This window comes from Procambarus clarkii, chromosome 79 (assembly GCF_040958095.1).
Source record: "Procambarus clarkii isolate CNS0578487 chromosome 79, FALCON_Pclarkii_2.0, whole genome shotgun sequence".
Taxonomy (NCBI): domain Eukaryota; kingdom Metazoa; phylum Arthropoda; class Malacostraca; order Decapoda; family Cambaridae; genus Procambarus; species Procambarus clarkii.
In genome coordinates, this window is record NC_091228.1 from 6,664,499 (window position 1) to 6,687,336 (window position 22,838).

Sequence of the window (22,838 nt, forward strand, 5' to 3'; positions counted from 1 at the left end):
CATCTTTGATATCTAGGATCCATCAAAGATCTTATCAAACAGTGCTATGTAACTTTTCTGGCGTGGCACTTTCCTTTGATCATCAAATATGCATTTTTAGTGATTTTTCCACTGACAAATGGGAAGAACACTCCCCTAAAAATGCAATAGACAAACTCAAAATTCCATCCTTAAAACAATATAAATTGCCCATGTTTATATTGTTTCTACTGGTAGATAATTTTGTTACTACATAAACCCAAAATGGTATTTGTTAAATATTTTTTAACTATATGTAGACCCATTTATGGGGCCGAAATGAAAGTGCCACCGCGAAGGGTTAATGATGAAGTTATGGTACAAATGGCATTTGTATTAAATATAAATATTTTTCACAAGTGATTTACTGGTGAAGAGATAAGTAGTCAGTCACATGTGCTGTACAAGGACACGTGTATACACACACACAAAGAGCCAGGCCAGACCCAACCAAAGAGCCAGAGCCGGTCGGCCGAGCGGACAGCACGCTGGACTTGTGATCCTGTGGTCCTGGGTTCGATCCCAGGCGCCGGCGAGAAACATTGGGCACAGTTTCTTTCACCCTATGCCCCTGTTACCTAGCAGTAAAATAGGTACCTGGGTGTTAGTCAGCTGTCACGGGCTGCTTCCTGGGGGTGGAGGCCTGGTCGAGGACCGGGCCGCGGGGACACTAAAAAGCCCCGAAATCATCTTAAGATAACTTAAGATAACCAGAGCTCAACCCCTGCAAGCACAACTAGGTAAGTACATGCATGTATATAAAATCTGCTTAAAAGTTAACAAAATAATATGCAAATATTTATATTTATAGTTAATTGCATACTGTCAAATATGTATATTTGCCGAGAAATTATCTGATGGAAGACGTTACTAATAGGTAAATACACGAGTTACTTAATTATTCATGAAGTACTACTTTAATTTAGCCAAGAAATTGCACAGTATTGAAAATAGAGTTTAAAAATTTATTACAGGAAATTCAGTGTTTGATGACCAAACAACACATTGGAAAATGAAGAAACTAAAGCGTTTTGCTCTGTCCTGGACCTAAACTAGATAACTGATACAAACATCAGATACAAGTACGAGAATGATGTACTTAACCTTTTAATGGAATAATGACCCAAATGGATAATCATATGGCAACTATGTACTGTATTATTGAACAAAAAATATAGGATGTTTATGGGGCCCACTACTGCCCACAGGATGGGTATGGGGTCTACTATAGCTCACACGAAACTTTACCCCTTTCTCTTATTCTTGTCCCTTTTTCTCTCACCTGCTCCTCACTCTTACCTTATTTATTTGCCTGTCTCTTCCTCCTTTCTATCACATGACTTGACAAGGGTCCAGAATGGACTGTAACGTCGTCATTTTTTCATTTTCCGACACGTTGTTCAGTCATCATATATTCAGCCACAGCTCATTGTCTGCAAATCCAACTTTTAATCATGATAAACACATCAGCATATCCTTGTTTGAGTAAATGTTAGTAGAGAAGACCAACAGGGCCGAGTGAAGGAAAATCAGTGATAGCTGACTGGAGTTCATGAACAGAACAGCAAAAGGTCCTCCCACGTGTTGGGTCAGAGACTTCCCAGTTAACCCAGGGAAGCCGATAGCACTGGTCAAGGCAAGGAGGATCATGTAGACTCCCGGATTCGAAAGTTCCGTATCTTCCAACATCATTGACCATAACTATGGCCACAGCAGTGTGCATACTGGGGTCATGGATCACCTGTTGGCGATGAGTGATGGATAAGACTTTAGTGTGTCTTGTTGCATACTGATAGTCATTGCTATATACAGACTTTCATACAATATTGGAAACTATAACAATTTAAATCTTTCACAAGCATCTGGTTGAAATACTTAATTTGCAGGATATCAATAGGAAGCGAGGCAACGTAACTTAAACTCAGGACCCAGAAAGCACTTGGTCCACTTAAATTTCTGAATATGTTGGATATTAGGTCATGACACATCCTCTCAAGTGTAATCTTTATAAATAAAAATGGAAATGTTCGTTTGTTCAAAATCGCTAATCTCCGAAAGTTCTTCACCGATTGCTTTGAAATTTTCACACAACATTCCATTCGCATCCGAGAGGGTTTTTATATACATACTATGTAGATGTCATGCCTATGATGGGAAAAAACATGCGTTTTTGGAAAAACTGTGTTTTTCATGTGAGGGAAATCTTAAAAAACGATTGCTTTGAAATTTTGACAATGTTGCATTCGAATAGGCGAGTGTTTTTATATACCTACTATATACATGCCTCACCGGTGACAGGAAGAAATATGATTTTTTTGAAAAACAGTCACATCTGTAGGACGTAAGAGCAACACACATAATCTTCGAAAGTTCTTCACCAATTGCTTTGAAATTTTGGCACAACATTCCATTCGAATACGTGCATGTTTTTATATACTTACAATTTAGATGCCACACCTGTGACAGGTAAAGATATGTTTTTTTTTTAAACAGCACCATCTGTTGCACCTCAGAGCAACACACGCAATACAAAATATGTTACAATTCCATTTCAATGTTTTCGATTGCATTGGTAAATGGAATTTTCATAGATATTATTTTATTTTCATTTTGATTTAATTATTTTGTGTGACATTGCATTGGAATTGAGCCATGTTGTTTACCATACTGTTCATTTCGTGGGTATAGTTTATTTCTTAATTTTTTCATTTTGTTTTTTTTAACTTCTTATTTTTCAGTGCTTCAGTGCAATTGGTGGTGAAATTGAGTTGTCGACTGATCTGCGTTTGAACTGAAATATTTTGTTAGTATTTTTTGTTTTTGTTTTGAAAACAAGAAAATGGACAACGCGTTTATTTCACAGCTGCAAATGCAAAAACGGCTATAAACACCGGCTACAACATTAACTGCTTTCTTCACGTTATGTCAAAATGACGCGTTTGCGAAAACAGTGCTGTATTCGGAAGTGCCTACGTATTACACATGGAATGCCAGTTGAAAATCATTTGAACGACGCAAATGAGGAGAGCGAGTCGGACAACCTGGCACATTCAAACAAACCACAATAGGCAGACTGTAAACCGTCCATCCCAATCAGGATGAATGCTTCTTTCTTCGCATGCTGTTGGTAAATGTGCCGTGTCCAACGTCTTTCCAGCAATTGAGATTTGTCAATGGCGTAACACATGCCACTTCTCGTATTGCATGTCAAGCTCTGAATTTATTGGCGAACAACCGACACTGGGATGTATGCATTAATATGCGTCCAACACGTCGCATCCAAATCAAATTCGTGCATTGTTTGCAATCATATATAACCACTGGCTCTCCATCTCCAACAGAGTTATGGACGAAATATAAATTGCACATGGCCGAAGATATTATCCGTTGAATACAAAGGAAAATTCATATATGAACATGGATTTCACAGCAGAAATTTACAACGAAGCGTTGATAATGATCGAAGATTTGTGCTTAGAAATCGCGAACAAAGTTCTCAATCAGTTGGAAATGCCATCAGCAAATCTAGCTGCTGCTGCTTCGTTCGATGTAGAATTGCGTCGTGAACAAAATTACAACACGGGTGATCTGTTGTCATATGTGTAATCAAATATTCCTAAGATAACGCTTGAGTGAAAAGGCATTTACAATCAAATAATTCAAATTGTCAATAATGGGCTTGGAGAAATCTTCTTAAATGCGCCAGGAAGAATTGGTAAAACCTTCCTAATTAGAGTGATTCTGGTAGCATTTCGATCCCAAAATGGCATAACCTTAGCCATTTTCCGGAAATCCGGAAAACCCATCGTCCGGAAAAGCTGCGACATTGCTACCAGGTGGAAGAACTGCTCATTCAGCTTTGAAATTGCCATTGAACATACAATTCATTGAAACTCCCACATGCAACATTTCCAAAGCATCCGGCTTGGGAAACGTATTGCAGAAATGCAAACTTATTGTTTGGGGTGAATGCACAATTGCTCACAAAATTGCTCGAGGTTCTTGATCGATCATTGCAAGATTTGTGTGGAAACATCAGACCATTTGGGAATGCATTAATATTGCTTGTAGGAGATTTCAAGCAAACATTACCTGTAATGCCTCGATCAACACCAGCGGACGAAATAAAGGCTCGCCTGTATTACTCTTCTTTGTTGTGACACAAAGACGTTAAAATTAACTAAATATACGTGTCCAGCTGAAAAACGATCCATCAGCCGAGATATTCTCACATCAATTGCTGTAAATTGGGAACGGAAATGTGCCGGTTGAACTGAACTCAGGACGAAATTCATTGGCTCATAACTTCTGCAATGCAGTGAAGTCAAAAGAAAAATTGATTGAAAAGCCTAGGAACTAATATCTAATATCCTAGGAACTAAACAACACTCCCACAACCAGATAACACTCTCTAAGGATGGCCTTACACCGTCATCTGACTTAGAAATGGCGAAAGAATTTAATAGCTTCTTTTCATCGATTGGTGCTAACCTTGCAATTAAAATCCCACAGACCCAGACGCATATCAACACATATCTCTCAGGCAGCTATCCAAACTCTCTTCTCCTTTCACCAGCCATCCATTGTATACAAGAGCGCCTCCCATGCCCTTGCGCCACCTATAGCTCTGCTGTTCAACAAATCCCTTGAGTGTCATACCTTCCCTGATATCCTTAAAAAAGCAAGAGTAACGCCAGTTCATAAAGGAGGTAATCCGGCAGACATAAACAACTATAGACCAATATCAAACCTACCCATACTATCAAAAATATTTGAAAAAATTATCTACAAACAGCTCTACTCCTATCTTGTAAAATTCGACAATCTTAGCCCCTGTCAGTTTGGCTTCCGCTCTCAAAAGAGTACCAACGATGCAATCATTAGTCTCCTTGATATAATTTACTCAGCCCTTGACAAAAATGAGTTTCCGATTGGACTCTTCGTTGACCTGAGAAAGGCCTTTGATACTGTTAATCACGATTACCTCTTATGTAAACTCCATCATTATGGAATCCGAGGCCATGCACTGGACTATATCCAATCCTATCTTAGTGATAGACACCAATGTGTAGCCATCAATAATATAACCTCTCCCATTCTACCAATAACCATTGGAGTGCCACAGGGCAGCATCTTGGGACCTCTTCTATTTCTTATATACATCAATGATCTGCCTAATGTCTCTAACATTCTGAAACCTATTTTGTTTGCTGATGATACTACCTTCATCTACTCCAACCCCAACCCACATACACTAAATGATGTTGTTAATAATGAACTAAAAAAAGTCCACTTATGGATGTCAACCAACAAACTAACACTTAACATAGAAAAGACCTACTACATCCTATTTGGAAGCAAATCTACAAATGCAATTCAGCTTCAGATAGACAATGTAAACATTAGCAATAAAAATGATGGAAAGTTTCTTGGCCTATTCCTAGACAAGAGACTCAACTTCAGTACCCACATACAACACATAACTGAGAAAGTCTCTCAAACAGTTGGTATACTCTCCAAAATCAGATATTATGTACCTAACTCTGCTCTCATCTCTCTATATTATGCACTAATCTATCCCTATCTCAATTATGGTATCTGTGCATGGGGTTCAACTACTGCAAACCACTTCAAGTCCATCATCGCCCAGCAAAAATCTGCTATCAGAATAATATCAAATTCTGCTTTCAGACAACACTCAGCCCCCTTGTTTAACTCCCTAAACATGCTAAACATAATCTCACTCCATTCTCTTGTGTCAACTACATTTACAATACCCTGTTCTTAAATGCAAATCCTGCTCTGAAACTCTTCCTGGACAGATGTAATAGGACCCATTATCACCACACCAGAAATAAATATCTCTTTGATATCCCCAGAGTTAAACTTAATCTGTGTAAACACTCTATGCAAATAAAGGAACCCAGTTCATGAAACTCACTCCCTATTGAATTGAAAAGCTGTCCAACTTTTACATCATTCAAAATCAATACTAAAAAGTACCTAATTTCATCTTCATAGTTTTTCACTTTTTGCCTTAAAATTGCACTGTATCTATTGCTACCCAATCTCCCAACCTTTATGTTCCCAATTTGAACATCTTTACCATTGTGATCATTGCTGTCTTCTTATATGTGCTGCCAATCTGCTGTATGGTGTTTATTAATCTTGTTTATCTGTATCTATTGCTACCCAGTCTCCCAATCTTTATGTACCCAATCTGAACATCTTTACCATTGTGATCATTGCTGTCTTATATGTGCTGTCAATCTGCTGTATGGTGTCTATTAATCTTGTTTAAATTACTAATCAAGCTGTCAATGTAATCAATCAGAGCTTTATTATAACAATGTGCTTTAATATACTTACTAAGCTCTCTCATCTCATTTTTCTCTTGCAATGTATCTTTATCATTTATCAATTCTGATAGAAATTACCTACTTAAAATTATCTGCTAGATTAAGGACCTGTCCGAAACGCTGCGCGTACTAGTGGCTTTACAAGAGAGTAAATACTGTACTATCCAATGTATTCTCACAAACCCAATGTACCTTTTTGTATATATATAAATAAATAAAAATAAATAAAGCATTTCCCAACATTCAAACCAATTATAAGAATCACGATTGGCTGAATGAACGAGCAGTTCTTGCGGCCAAGAACAAAGACATCTTGGACCTAAACAATATTATTTAGTCTAACATCCAAAGCGAGGCAGTCACATAAGTCCGTCGACGCTGTTGTGGAAGCAGATGAAGTGGTTAATTATCCAACAGAATTTTCGAATTTATTTGATCTGCCAGGGATACCATCACACGCACGGCAATTGAAAATCGGCTTGAATTATCATGTTGCGAAATATCAACCAGCCAAAACTTTGCAACGCCACGTGCCTTGCAGTAAAAAAAATAATCAGCGACGTCATAGAAGCAACAATCTTGACAAGACCTTTCAAAGGTGAGGATGTCCTCATTCCTATGATTCCAACATATATGCCATTTCATTTTAAGAGATTCAATTCGATTGGCATTTTCAATCACCGCCAACAAACCTCAGGGTCAATCTTTAGAAATGTGCAGTTTATATGTAAAAACGGATTGCTTCTCTCGTGGACAATTATATGTTGCGTGTTCTAGAGTCGGTAAACCAGATAATATCTATACCTCCACAAACAATGGAACAAAAAAATATTGTATACCCAGTAGCACTGTGAAATTAAACATATTAGAAACGTGCGCTCTCTCTTTTCTTTCTTTCCCATTAAACCAGACTGAGCCACAGCAACGCGTGGCGGGTGCAGCTAGTATATATATATAATAATTATTTTATATAATATACATAATTTATATATGACTCAAAACTCACACCCCAGAATTGACTCGAACCCATACTCCCAGGAGCAACGCAACTGGTAACTACAGGACGCCTTTGATTAAGGCGTCCTGTAGTTACCAGTTGCGTTGCTCCTGGGAGTATGGGTTCGAGTCACTTCTGGGGTGTGAGTTTTCAGTCGCATATAGTCCTGGGGGACCATTCAGGCTTGTTTGCATAATTTATATATGTACTGTAATTATATATATAAAATTGTATCATTGTTTTTGAGTACAACCTTCCACATGAGAGCAGGAACAGGCATCCGGTTATTGCCAAGGAAGATGAAGACAGGGTGGCCGTGGTTGTTGGGCAGCCTCAGCACACCATGAGTGCCAGTCCACACCTCAAACGTGGCACCACGCATCCTGGCCAGCCTCCGCACAGCAAACTCCAACCTCTACAAGCAAAAGGGCATTATACCTTCTGTCTAGTTTTATTAAAATTATTTTTAATGACTTTAAATTTAAATTTTTTGGTTATTGTGGCATTTAGGATTTGCAATTGTACATACATACACACATATACATACATATACAAGAAGGTACAATGGGTTGTGAAAGTACACATGCTGGTGATTAAATGGTAAATCCTTGCAAAACCACAAGCGCACAAAGCGTTTCGTGCAGGTCCTTAAGCTAACAAATGAATGTAATGATAGGTACATTGTACCAATTTGAATTTATATATTAACTACTTCAGCATAAAATGCTAAAATAAATTATACCGATTCGATTCCAAAGACCTTAGGGCAGGTAGGCAGGGGCAAGGCTGCAGAAATCTTGAGCAAGGAACTGGAGACTAGTCGAAGATGGGAGATGCACAAATACAATAAGTTAAGACAGGAGACAGCTCATTAACGAGTAGTATAGCAGAAGAGTAGAGTGGGGGGACATACTATCCGATTTTTGAGAGTGAACCCATAAATGTTTTATAGAACTTTTTGGCTGTGTTGTCTGTGATACTGAAGCCAAGGCACTTTTCTATGTATAGGCCAAGGCACTTTTCTATGTATAGGCCAAGGCACTTTTCTATGTATAGGCCAAGGCACTTTTCTATGTATAGGCCAAGGCACTTTATCAACATTTAATAGTAAAAATGAGGGATTGTCTACCTGAAGGCGTATTTTGTTCAACACCGTTTCCAAACAAAATGTAGTACATCTTTAGTTTAGCAAGTTTGTTAGTCGACATACGAGTTGACTTTTGTTTTTAAAATTTGTTGTTATTTACAGTGTTGTTTAGAGATTGTGGATTGGGGTTAGAAAAGATGAAGCAAGTATTGTCAGCAAATAGTATAGCTTGAAAAACATCAGACATTTGGCAAGTCATTGATATATGCAAGAAATAGACGTCCAAAGATGCTGCCTTGTGGGAGCATCCTCTGGTTAATTGTCGAGTGGGAGAGTTGTCATGGATGACTAGGTATTTGAGTATGTTCTTTAACAGCAATATACAAATGTTAATTTTTTTTTAATATAAAAATTAATCTTCATGAAAATCAGTAGTAACATATGGGTAAAAATGCTTGGTCAAACCAGCTAGAAGAATGAGAAATGTGAAGTTTCCTATTGTCAAGGGCCAAGTCTTAATACCAGATTTTTTTTACACATAGAAATCACAATAGCATGATGCATCAAATGAACAAATCCACAAGGGCCGTGACGAGGATTTGAATTGTGATTTTTGTGTGTAATGAAGTAAAGGCAAAGAGGGAGAACGGCCTATTGACATAGCTCGAGTACATGGGGGAGTTGTGTAAAACCCTGGTTTGTGCTTCGGAGAGGCTGCAGGATCCAGTAAGTTCAGTAGAACTTCGGTTTCAACTCTTTTGACCAAGTCGTAGCTCAGTCAATAAAGGCAGCGTCTGGGATGCTCCCGGACGTAGGTTCGAATCCTCGTCACGGCCCTTGTGGATTTGTTCATTTGATGCATCACGCTATTGTGATTTCTGTGTGTAATTAAGCTTATCGAGGTTTTCCCCAAGGGAAACCACAGTACATGACCCACAATACAACCCACTGCAGTTGCCCAACAGCTGTTCACCTATATTCACTGCTAGGTGAACAGGCATCAGATGTACGAAAACGTGCCATAATGTCTTGTCCTACCTGGGAATCGAACCCGGGACCAATTGGTTGTGAGCCAACTGCACTGACCACTATGCTACACATCACTGGTAAATGCCAACACCTTTGACCAACGCAACTGAAAATCACTCTACCCCGTCAGGCAGAAGTCTCACCTTCCAGTTACCGTTGTTGATGGCCTGCCACTGTGGAACCGCGTTAGCGTATTGGTAGGTGGCATCCTGCTCTGGCTCCAGGATGAAGTCTCCATCTGGCGCCAGGTGTCCCTTGGCCAGGAAATGCTGATTTTCACCAGTCAAGTGCCTCACCGTGTTCAGGAGGCGCTGCAGTAGGGATATCTGTGTGGTCACTGTGTACGCATTCCTTACGTTAGACGAGAAGAACCCATCATCCCTGAAGCCAGGTCGTGAAGGCTTCACCACCTTAGCATCAATGTTCCTGTTGATACCACAGGACTTGTGAGAATATTTAATTATAATACATAATATAAAATTTAGTGTACAACAGTTGTTCAGTTTACAATAGAAACAAAATACTAAAGTAGTCATCGTTGAAAATCCAGCTGAAATAATCATCAGGATAACTTGTTAGAGGGAGGGGGGGTGGACTTGACAAGCCGCCGGTTTTATGTCCCCGTCGAGGCCACTAGAGTGATGGCGGCCGTCGGGCTGGGAAGTAATTTACGCACATTATTAGTACCAATAAATTAAATGATATGTAGCGAGTAGATTATCCCAATAATATACTCACTCCAAATGCATTGTTAATATTCCTGTCAACCTTTAGAGATGAATGAGGTGAGGCGTTGCCCGGGCAACACGGTGAGGTGTTGCCCGAGCATATAAGCAGCAGAATAGCAAACATTAACCAGAGTCTACTTTCAAGTGTGGTCTAGAGCAGACACTTGCGAGATACTGTACCGACGCTCAGTGCGCTCAACTCACACCAAAGTATCACCTGTGTACTTCTGTATATTTGACCAAATATATATATAGTATCTTAGTGTCTGTGTTTATTTGTCACCATACTTTACGTAACAATAGAACCGTTACAGATACATTTGATTGCAGACTATAAACCTACAGATAACATTGGTGGCATGATCCAGTGAACTTCTACAGATACTGTGCATCAGATCTTTAGTGGATTATGCTGCACCTCTGCTTGTTTTGATGCTTAAAAGAAAGCTTGGAGGGCTTGAAAAATTGCAGAACGAAGCCTTGAGGAGCCTCCTTGGGTGCCCTCGTACCACAAAGATACTTAATATGAGAAAGGAACTTAATATTCTGAGCGTTGTTGATCGTGTTACTGAAATTAACTGTCAAATTGGTATAAAAATGCTTAGGCTAACTCATCCTAATCCTTGCACAGAAGCCCTCCAGAATGGTTCCAAATGGATAACAATAACTGGAACTCCACTCAGAATGTACGGGATTCATGATTTGTACCAAGAGAAACAACAACGGCACTTTCCTGCACCGTGGGAGGTTACACCCTTTCCAGTTTTAATCCCTCCCTTTCCACCCAAGAAGCAAATTAGAGATCAGCCCAAGCTTCGTCTTGAGGCAAAGCTCAACGCCTTAAGCCATATTGATGCTCTGTCCACAGAGCATTCTCTCTCTCAAATTATATACACTGATGGTTCCCTACACCGCACCACGGGTGCAGCTGGAAGTGCAGTTGTCCTGACAATGGGCGATGGCCTATACTTTGAGTGGGGAGTCCGTATAAACAACTGGGCCTCTACCCTTCAGACTGAACTATTTGCCTTGATCCTTGCACTGAAATGTGTACAAGTCTCCAAACTTGATACATTAATTGTAAGTGACTCCTTATCATCCTTAAATGCTCTCAACTCTTTAAGACATAACTGTAACATGCTCGTGTCCGAAGCTAGACACAAATACAACAAAATTATTAAGGATGGTAACAGAGTCCATTTCATGTGGTCTCCATCTCATGTTGGCCTCCGAATGCATGATAGAGCTGATAAGTTAGCCAAAGAATCTGCCTTTAAAGGAGCCGTTGAGTGTAACCTTGGATTGTCAATGAGCAATCTGAGAGCAGCAGTACACCGAGAACTTCAACAAGATCTTGTAGATCTGAGGCAAAGTGAAATTGACACCAGTAATTCCATCTATCATCATACTATCATGCAAGAGGAGCCACACATCTATGGATCATCCAATAAAATCAGCAGACTTCTAGATGTTACTGCTGCTCGGCTTAGACTCGGTTACAAGTATCTCTGGGAATTCTCATTATCTGCTGATGTAGACCTGACCAAATGTAAACTGTGTCAACAAAATTATTCGCACACCCTCCGTCACTATGTGATGGAGTGCGAAAAGATACGTGAATTTAGAGACAATTTTATAACCAATGTTCCAGCGATGTGTCAATATTTCATTCAAAATGATCTGCTACCAGAAATTTTAGCCAAATATCCCCAGTTTGCTAACTGTAGGTAGTAACTAAGTGATTGTAACCTATCCACCGCTGCCCACTGGATGGGGGGCGGTGTGCAGGACAAACATATAAATTGTGACACTAGCTCTCCACATATGTCAGTTGCTTAATTTAGAACCTGTACTTGAGGTCGATCTCGAACCCATTGTTGATGTGATGACTTATATTGAATTTTGTAACTAGCTCATCAAGATTGTAACTTGCTTAGCTAAATGAATTGTGGGGTTCAGTCCCTGAGCCCATTATGTGCCTCTGTAACCCTTTCCACTACCGCCCACAAGATGGGTATGGGGTGCATAATAAATGAACTAAACTAAAAAAAACTGTATAATAAATATGTTGTAATTAGAGTTAAGAATTTCGTAAGTTTTTGATCATTTGGAAAACAAAAGAAGCCCATATGGTGACATACCAAGGAGGCCATGTACCTCATATTCAAAGTCATATTCATAAAAGAAACTAAGAACAATTTTTCATACACTAATACAAGTCCCCGAACCAGCTTTGGAGCAGAACATAAGAACAAAGATAACTCCAGAAGGCCTATTGGCCCATACGAGGCAGCTCCTATCTATAACCACCCAATCCCACTCATGTACTTGTCCAACCCACGCTTGAAACAATCGGGGGACCCCACCTCCACCAAGCCACGCAGCAACCGGTTCCACAAATCAACAACCCTGTTACCGAACCAGTATTTACCCAAGTCTTTCCTAAATCTAAACTTAAGCAATTTATACCCATTGTTTCGTGTTCTGTCTTAAGAACATAAGAAAGAGTGCCTTGATGTACCTGGTTATATACCAGCTACGAGCTCATGCCATACAATTGTATTTTGCATTTGCAAGAATTGTATGCCCAAATTGTTGCAAGTGTAAAATGACAACACTTAAATGCACAGTTCTGTTTTTGTGAAAGGAGTGTTCACGGGAGTGATTTCAGGCCACGGAACAATATTACTTCAATTGTCATTCTACAGGTAGGCTAAACATGCAATATTAATATATGAAGGTGCTTTACTACCTCGCAAATGATATGCAATTTACAATGTTAGAAATCCACAATGGTCCAGGATGGGAGAGGAATTGCGAAACACCTGGAGGATGTTGTAGGAGATCAAGGCATAGAAGCATCAGGGGGAAAATTTCACAAATAAATCACTAAACTTTGTTCACCAATGTGTGCCTAGAAAGAAAAAAAGAAGAAAACTAGAGGCACGATACAGGCAGTAAAAGAAACTAATAACCACGCGAAGCCTTTGGAGCAGGTATCAATCCAAAAGAATAACATTATGAGACGTACAGAAGGGTTTTAAATTCAGTCACCCATGAAATCAGATCAGTCCCCCCAAAAATCTATGCATTCAGCAAGTTTTCTTTCAAAGAAAAACAGTCTATGCCTGCATAAGAAATAAAACCATAACAGACATTGTAGGGCAGTTAAACGACGAGACTAATCTGTTATAATAGACGATAAAAGGGCAGCCAATACCTTGAATGTTAACATTAATGTTCACATTAAAGATACATACCACTGGTATGTATGGTACCACTACCCACACGAATGTTTAAAGCAGGTGAACAGAACGAATTAAGGGGTATTCCCATAAGATGCGATATAATCAAACCGAGCATAACATGTTATGGCATGTTATGGGGGCATAACAGCGTACATCACAACTACTAAATCAACAACCTTACCTTGCAGCAGATTAATAAAGAAAATTACCTTAGATTTAGCATCCACCAGTCCCATTGAAAGTTGCACAAGGAAATATGAGGTGCGGTGAAAAATGAACCAAACCCTAGGAAGAGTTAAATGAACCTTCGACTTTAAGGAAAAAGCAGTTATTTATTCAACTGTATAAATCTCTGCTGCACCACTGGATCCAAGTACGGATCCAGTGGCAAATTTGGACCACTGGATCCAAGCAGGGAGACCTCACCCTCAGCAGTATACCTGCTTTGAGACATTCAACACCAGGTGATAAAAATGACCCCAGAACTAAGTCAGCTCTCATACTAGGGATGGTTGAGGACTACGGGACTAACAACACTGCAAACCAGACATGATAAGGCTGACTAGCACATCGAAACTTTTAAAATACCGAACAATTTGGAGGATGTTGATCAAGACAACTTCATAAGGTCAGTTGTAAAACAAACAAGAAACAAACAGTTTCAAGCTCAACAAACTACAATGCAGGACAGAAAACAGGAGAGGTTTCATCACCCTTAGGATTATAAACCCATGGAACCACCTACCTGCCAAAGCCATAAAGTCCCCCCCCACCCTGAAAAAAAAGTTCAAAATCAAACTGGATAAAATTAGGAAAACAACATGGGAGAGACCTGAAAAGTCGCCGGCTTCCTGTCCCTTATCGAGGCCTCTAGAGAGATAGTGACCCTCAGATAAATTCAGCTAATGTTTGTTTTCCAATTGATGCCTAGTTAAGCAGATTATATAGTCTACTTCGAAAGAAATTTGCTAGAATTGGTTCATTTTAATCATAAAATATAACCATGTAAATGGCTTCCCGTTCCTCTGATGACTACTTTAAACTGATATTATTGTAACACATAGGGAGCCGGTCGGCCGAGCGGACAGCACTCTGGACTTGTGATCCTGTGGTCCTGGGTTCGATCCCAGGCACCGGCGAGAAACAATGGGCAATGTTTCTTTCACCCTATGCCCCTGTTACCTAGCAGTAAAATAGGTACCTGGGTGTTAGTCAGCTGTCACGGGCTGCTTCCTGGGAGTGGAGGCCTGGTCGAGGACCGGGCCGCGGGGACACTAAAAAGCCCCGAAATCATCTCAAGATTTTTACCTCAAGATAGGTCACCATATGCAGGCGAGGAGTCACAACAACGTGGCTAAAGTATGTTGATCAGACCACACACTAGAAGGTGAAGGGACCACGACGTTCCGGTCCGTCCTGGATCATTCTCAAGTCGATTGAGAATGGTCCAGGACGGACCGAAACGTCGTCGTCCCTTCACCTTCTAGTGTGTGCTCTGGTCAACCTAGGTCACTTTTATGAAGTTTCCACAGTTGGCAGCTCTGAACTGATCTTGACATGTTTCTTACTTTTCTACATTTGTGCCAGTTTTAGTGCATTACTAAAGCGGAACAATTCAGCATCCCGCAACTTGGCATACATGAATCTAATTAATAAAATGATTTTGAAGTCGCTTGGAGAAGGGTTTAAGACCTGGAGCCAGATTCACGAAAGCACTTACGAACCTGTACGTCTTTTCTCAATCTTTGGCGGCTTTGTTTCCACTTATTAAACAGTTAATGAGCTCCGAAGCACCAGGAGGCTGTTTATAACAATAACAACAGTTGATTGGCAAGTTTTCATGCTTGTAAACTGTTTAATAAATGTAACCAAAGCCCTCAAAGATCGAGGAAAGATATACACGTTCGTAAGTGTTTGCGTAAGTGCTTTCGTGAATCTGGCCCCTGATCAGAGCATACGTACCTGCCCTCCAAAGTTATCGATACCCTATAAACAGCCCCAAATCGATTTAATGTCACCCAACGAAAATAAAATTAGATTTTTCATTTGTTTTCCCTATGAGGTGACAGTGACGTCACATGTTAATTCTGATACAGGTTTTAGATCCTACTGTGAGGCTGACCTGCCATAGATGCGATGGGAGGTGAAGAGCGGCGTCTCCTGCTGGACGTTATAGCAGAGAGTTATCTGCTTGAAGAAGCGTCTCTTGATATCCCATCCGATGATCCACTCGGTGCCTCTCTGCCCACACGTCTTGCCCATTCTAATGGAGGACTGCGGCTTCTTGAGACAGCTGAGATCACTCCACTTGATCGGCTGAGGAAGTAAGTGGAGACATCTGAACGAGCACTGATACCCCGAGAGAACTACAAAATGAAAGCTGAGATAGAATAACGTAGTAACGAGTAAAGGACAAAGATGAGGATGGATATCCGTGGCGGTGTGGAAGCCCAGTACCACCACGGTAGCCTCACATCATCACTATAACACGCGAACAGAAATACACCGCATCAGGCTACGGTACCGAAATGTAAACATTGTGGAAAAAATAACCGACAAACAACTCAGACATCCACCACATTGCAGATTTGCGCCTCAAATAAGATCACCCCTGAGATTTAATAGTGTAGAAAGTTTTTAAACACACTGGACAAAACCTTGTTGAAGTTGACGTTTGAGCCCTAAACATTCATCCACCTCACGAGATTAAAACAAATTAAGTAGCACTTACTGGGTCAGCTTAAGACCCGGTCAAGAATATCCATGCAAAATAAGCATTACGGAGTCCCCCACACACTTCACAGCCAAAGACAATTCACAAAACAGTTCACCAAATATTGAGGGTACAGACACGACAGCCAAGCATACAGAACTTACTGTATCAACATGCATGAGGCCAGCATCAGTGCATGTGATGCGACTGTAGTGCATCCTGTCGGGCCTGGTGGGCCTGACCCTTCCGAAGACCAGGAGGTGATTGTCTTGGCCGGGACAGGAGACCATGACTGAAGAGCCGTGTGGGAGATGCACCACACGGCTCTTCAGCACCGGCACCCTCAACTCCTCTTCCATCACAGGGTACACGAAGTGGTCCATGTCTTTCCTCGATAGGAACGGTCGGATGTGTTCAGGGGGGACGTCATCGTACTTAAACTTACAGTCACCTATAGAAAATTATTATATATACACATATAAAGAGATTGAAAACCCCCCCACAAAGTTCAGTTCGTTTATTATACATCCCAGACCCAACTGAACCCAAAAATTAGTTTATTTTATTTTTATTTTATTTATATATATACAAGAAGGTACATTGGGTTTGTGAGAATACATTGGATAGTACAGTATTTACATTCTTGTAAAGCCACTAGTACGCGCAGCGTTTCGGACAGGTCCTTAATCTAGCAGATAATTTTAAGTAGGTAATTTCAATCAGAATTGATAAATGATAAAGATACATTGCAAGAGAAAAATAAGATGAGAGAGCTATATCACCGATATGCTGTTTGCACAGTTTGATAATAATACAGCAATAATCTATTCACAGTTTATCAAACACTGTGACCCCTAATCAAGAGGGTCCCCTAGCCAGAGTGTTGTGATCACAGACTGCTGTGGTCACAATATTTTGGTGTAGTGATGATCCCCAGCAACACAGAGGAGGGAGGTAAACTTGTGGTATACCGTCATTAGGTCGCAAAATGTTTATTGGAAAACATGTAAAAGCGTTATTTAACTTCCAATCGGTGCATTACCAATGCTCGCTAAATTATTATTATTTATAGCTTTTAGTTGGTGTTAATTGGCTGTCTAATAAAAACATCATCTGACAGAGGTTCTCAACCAGTGTCTCGAGATCTAGAATAACCAAATTTAAACAAACTTCACAAATAGTTCATAGTCTATAAACTTTACCATACAGTAAGGCTGGCTAATATTACGGAACGGCACAGACACGGGGAACAATTGACTCAATGACCACTTAATTACCAATTAGAGACCGTCAAGGCAATTAGTGTCCTCACAGCCAGTCTTCAATCCAGGCTGAGGACCTCTTCAGTTGTCACAACATCACAAAAATGATGTGCTAAACTACCCTAACATACCCTAACTCGAGATCACACACTAGAAGGTGAAGGGGACGACGACGTTTCGGTCCGTCCTGGACCATGGACAATCGACTTGAGAATGGTCCAGGACGGACCGAAACGTCGTCGTCCCTTCACCTTCTAGTGTGTGATCTGGTCAACATACTTTAACCACGTTATTGTGACTCATCCCCTTCATACCCTAACTCCTTATAACTGAAGCAAAACATCTTCCCGAATAATTAAACATCATTTTGACGCTAAAATCCCCAACGGATAAAATATAATGTACTATAAATTATATAGTGGCTCGCAAAAGCTCTTTTTCCCCAATGCGTGGGGTCTTAGGAGAATTTTTAGTACATCATATTTGTGATGTTATGACAAGTGGAGATGACGGGAGGAGTAGTGAAGGGTGACACAGGCGGCCCAACTTCTCTCTGTGTGTGTGGGTGTGGAGTGTGGCGTCACCAGTACAAACGAACTCTCACATGTATTAATGTCACAGTGATGTTCTTACAGCTTCGCCGCCCTCCTAGTGTGGCCTCGCCCCCACCCTCCTCCTAGCGTGGCCTCGCCCCCCCTCCTCCTAGCGTGGCCTCGCCCCCCCTCCTCCTAGCGTGGCCTCGCCGCCCCCCCCCCTCCTCCTAGCGTGGCCTCGCCCCCACCCTCCTCCTAGCGTGGTCTCGCCGCCCCCTCCTCCTAGCGTGGTCTCGCCGCCCCCCCCCCCTCCTCCTAGCGTGGCCTCGCCCCCACCCTCCTCCTAGCGAGGCCTCGCCGCCCCCCCTCCTCCCAACGAGGACTCGTCGCCATTATCAACATTCGTGTAAATAAATATCGAATCCAAGAGTAAATCCTATTGCGTAGTTTGCAACCAGTTGGACCCCGAGTTGGATCCCGGGCAGGGCGAGATGCGCGGACACGTTTTCCTATACCTGATGCCTCTGTTCACCTAGCAGAAAACAGATAACCAGATGTCAAGGTAGATGCTATGGGCGGCATCCTTAAGGAGGCAGCTGGCCTTAAATTAGCTCGATAGGTCTATCAGGATTCCTGATAGACCTATGGGAAATGTACTCTTAATTGTGATTTGATATTCGAAATTTACAATGACATTTGTATAGCACGTTATACTATATACCATTTGCACAGTTTGATAATACATCAATAATCTATTCACAGATGTCACATATCTACTTATTTATAAGCATAATAGTGACTATAAGCAATAAGTCATATATGTGCTGTTTTTCTTGGGGAGCCGGTGGGCCGAGCGGACAGCACGCTGGACTTGTGATCCTGTGGTCCCGGGTTCGATCCCGGGCGCCGGCGAGAAACAATGGGCAGAGTTTCTTTCACCCTATGCCCCCTGTTACCTAGCAGTAAAATAGGTACCTGGGTGTCAGTCAGCTGTTACGGGCTGCTTCCTGGAGGTGGAGGCCTGGTCGAGGACCGGGACGCGGGGACACTAAAGCCCCGAAATCATCTCAAGATAACCTCATGATAACAGTTGATTTAACAATCGGTACGTTACTAATGCTCGCTAGATTTTTGTTAATTGGTGGTATTGGTGTTAATTCCGTCTTGGGCGGAATTAGGGATCGCTCAAGGAAAGTAATTACCCTTTGAAACATTAAACTCTTCACTCGCGGTTAAGAACCTCTGTCAGATTAGATAAACAATTAACCCCAACTGAAGAAAAATGATAATCTAGCAAGCATTGGTAAAAGCCTTGTGGACTCGCCTGGACTATCGGGCCCCCAAGTATTGGGCGTCTGCACAAGTCAGAGGGCCCACCATACCCACCGGGCTGTGGTGGATATGTGGGCCTGCGGGCCGCTCCAAGCAACAGCCTGGTGGACCAAACTCTCACAAGTCAAGCCTGGCCTCGGGCCGGGCTTGGGCAGTAGAAGAACTCCCAGAACCCCATCAACCAGGTATCAACCAGGTAAAGATTGCTACACTTGAAGCCGTCAATGACATCATGAAGGCTAGAGAGCGGGGGTGTCCAGCATAAAGAGAACCTCAGTTGTGCAGCCCTGACAACAGTCACAAGCGCCCAGATGGGGTCACCCTGCAGCCATGGAGGGATGGGAAACAGGTTATGTGGGACCACACGGGTCCGGCTACATTGGCTGATACCTATCTACCTTACAGTACAGCTGAGGGAGGCGGGGCAAACCACCTCCAGGGAGACCCAGAAAACTAATCAAGTACAGGGACCTAGAACATCGTTACAGATCTTAGTCAATACTTTCCGAGAGCCGGGTACCGTTAGTAAATGTGCACTTAATGTTCCGGAAGGAGGTGGGTGAGGTATTTACGTGTACACGAGACGAATAACCAGTTATCTTAGAGATGATTTTTTTGCTGTAGGTGAAGCCGCTACGTACTCTCTCTGCCGCAGGAATTGTGGCAAGTTCCACCTCCCAACTTCTACCCGCGCCTCTCATTATTTATATTAATCAACAATTTTTCCATGATAATTTGTTAAATTGTTATTAAACAAACGAATAATTAGTAGACGAATAAAGATAATTTACCAATAAACGTGTACAAATTACGAATCTTTTAGTCTAGTAAAGTCTGGGGCCCCGAAATCATCTCAAGATAACCTCAAGATAGTATGTTGACCAGACCACACACTAGAATTTGAAGGGACGACGACGTTTCGGTCCGTCCTGGACCATTCTCAAGTCGATCCTCAAGATAGTATTTTTAGCTTTAAAAACAAAACTATGAAAAGTATGAACTAATAACATACAGCTTCTCTAAATTACAATATCTCTCTACACAAGTCCTTATAGGTATGTCTTTTTAATATCTGTGATCGTGATATGTATATATATATATCTTCTTGAGGTTATCTTGAGATGATTTCGGGGCTTTTAGTGTCCCCGCGGCCCGGTCCTCGACCAGGCCTCCACCCCCAGGAAGCAGCCCGTGACAGCTGACTAACACCCAGGTACCTATTTTACTGCTAGGTAACAGGGGCATAGGGTGAAACAAACTGCCCATTGTTTCTCGCCGGCGCCCGGGATCGAACCTGGGACCCTAGGATCACGTGTCCAGCGTGCTGTCCGCTCGGCCGACTGCCTCCCTACCTATTATGTGTAAGCTTAATTGCTCTTTAGTTAGCCGTTTAGTTAGAAATATATTGAATCCGGTTCTAATTGTATGTTTTATGATACCTGTAATTTATAGACTTATCAAATGATTAATTTCATGTTAATAGCAACTGTAACCACCTTGGGGGTAGTAAAGCAATTAGCTCAAAGCCGAATGGTCTCTGGTTAGATTCTCGGGCAAGACGAGACGTTTGGCCACGATTCCTTATACCTGATGCATCTGTCCACTTTAGGAGTAACTGCGTACCTGGGAGTTAATCAATTGTTACAAGCATCATCCCGGTTAAAAGCAGTTCTTTTTTATTAATTTCTACCACAGACGTGGCCACACATTTACAATACTAACCAGCATATATACATTTTCTTCTGTCCTCCATGGACAGGGTTAGAGATGTATTAAACATGTTGACCAGACCACACACTAGAAGTTGAAGGGACGACGACGTTTCGGTCCGTCCTGGACCATTCTCAAGTCGATTTGAGAATGGTCCAGGACGGACCGAAACGTCGTCGTCCCTTCAACTTCTAGTGTGTGGTCTGGTCAACACACTTCAGCCACGTTATTGTGACTCATCGCCTGTATTAAACATATAGCTCAAGGGTTTATTGAACAATCAACCACAGGTGATTCGGTGCTTTTAAAATGCTAAGCTAACCTACATACGTAAATACATAGATACACAGATTTACGTACGCCCTACATAAAAAGTGTAGTTGGCATAGGAAACCCTCAAAGCTCCTCATCTCAAACACGAAACCATTCGTCATTTGGTTAAACTTAAACACTTTCTTAATGCCTAAGACATTGAGAGACTTGTACGAGTTATTCTATGCCCGTGCCGCCTCTTGGCTGACTCAATCTCTATCAATCAATCTGGAGAAACTTACTGATATAAGCCTGAGCGGCGCACAAGGTCCATAGAGAGGCCCACACCACCCCCACGGAGCCCAGCATCTTCAGGGCCGCTGTAGTGGGGAAAATGTTGAAGGTAGTGAGGATATAATGACGACCTGAGATGCTCAAGCAACGGTGTGGTAACCCCGAGAGACGTCTCGCGCTCAAGTGATACTGGGAGATTTATCTCCAACTGACAAATATATTTTCGCGATGTGGCGTTGTCGCAAAAAAATAATGAGTCAGCGACGCGATAAAGAGTTGACGGGAAAAGCGTCGCAAAGTAGGAATGATTACGCGAAATGATAATTTGGCGTCGGTATGTAACCCGCCAAACACACACCGAAACTACGACGTTGGTACAACGTTCGAACAAGTTTTTAACACTTCCTAACCAGTTACAGCAAGTTGTAACAACGTTCTAATACGTCATAAACACGTTAAGCCAAGATGTAACAACTTTTTTACAAGTTGTAACAAGCGGAAAATAGAGACAGTTTCGGGTTGTGTTACCAGGATGTAACGGGAGTAACGTCTTTAAGTGCCGGCCTAGAAGTGGTTACCAGGCAGTGAGGCTCTTTAAATCCCGCCAAGGCCCGTGACGCTGTAACAAGGCCCGTGACGCCGGAGTGACGCTGTAACAAGGCCCGTGACGCAGTAGGGCCGCTGTAACAAGGCCCGTGACGCCCTAACAAGGCCCGTGACGCAATAGGGCCGCTGTAACAAGGCCCGTGACGCAGTAGGGCCGCTGTAACAAGGCCCGTGACGCCGTAACAAGGCCCGTGATGCCGGAAGGACGCTGTAACAAGGCCCGTGACGCCGGAGTGACGCTGTAACAAGGCCCGTGACGCAGGGGGGGGACGCTACAACAAGGCCCGTGACGCTGTAACAAGGCCCGTGACGCCGGAGTGACGCTGTAACAAGGCCCGTGACGCAGGAGTGACGCTGTAACACGGCCCGTGACGCAGGAGTGACGCTGTAACAAGGCCCGTGACGCCGGAGTGACGCTGTAACAAGGCCCGTGACGCAGGAGTGACGCTGTAACACGGGAGGCTGCACCAACTCCCACTGCGTGACGGTGAACAGCAGTGCCCAGAGGGGTAAGAGAGCTGCCGTGTTTTCACTGCCCCAAACCTACGCATCGCTGCCAGACGAAAGCTCTTTCTGTGTGTACTCACTTAGTTGTGCTTGCAGGGGTTGAGCTCTGGCTCTTTGGTCCCACCTCTCAACAGGTGTACAGGTTCCTGAGCCTACTGGCCTC

At 42.1% G+C, this 22,838-nt stretch overlaps 1 protein-coding gene across 2 annotated transcripts; it reads right to left on the minus strand.

Moving 5' to 3' along the window:
• Nucleotides 1–912: 912 nt before the first annotated feature.
• Nucleotides 913–22,660, minus strand: LOC123764496 (uncharacterized). Of its 2 annotated transcripts, none has more exons than XM_045752379.2 (6): nt 21,571–22,660; nt 16,344–16,630; nt 15,589–15,782; nt 9,634–9,916; nt 7,628–7,789; nt 913–1,759 (listed from the first exon to the last, which is right to left on the minus strand). In XM_045752379.2, exons 1-6 carry the CDS (start codon nt 21,635–21,637, stop codon nt 1,511–1,513), a joined length of 1,242 nt encoding a protein of 413 aa, XP_045608335.1. In that variant the 5' UTR covers nt 21,638–22,660; the 3' UTR covers nt 913–1,510. The 2 variants fall into 2 exon arrangements, with proteins under 2 accessions (XP_045608335.1, XP_045608337.1); XM_045752381.2 differs by lacking the exon at nt 21,571–22,660 and adding an exon at nt 18,950–19,029.
• Between the last annotated feature and the right edge of the window lie 178 nt (nt 22,661–22,838).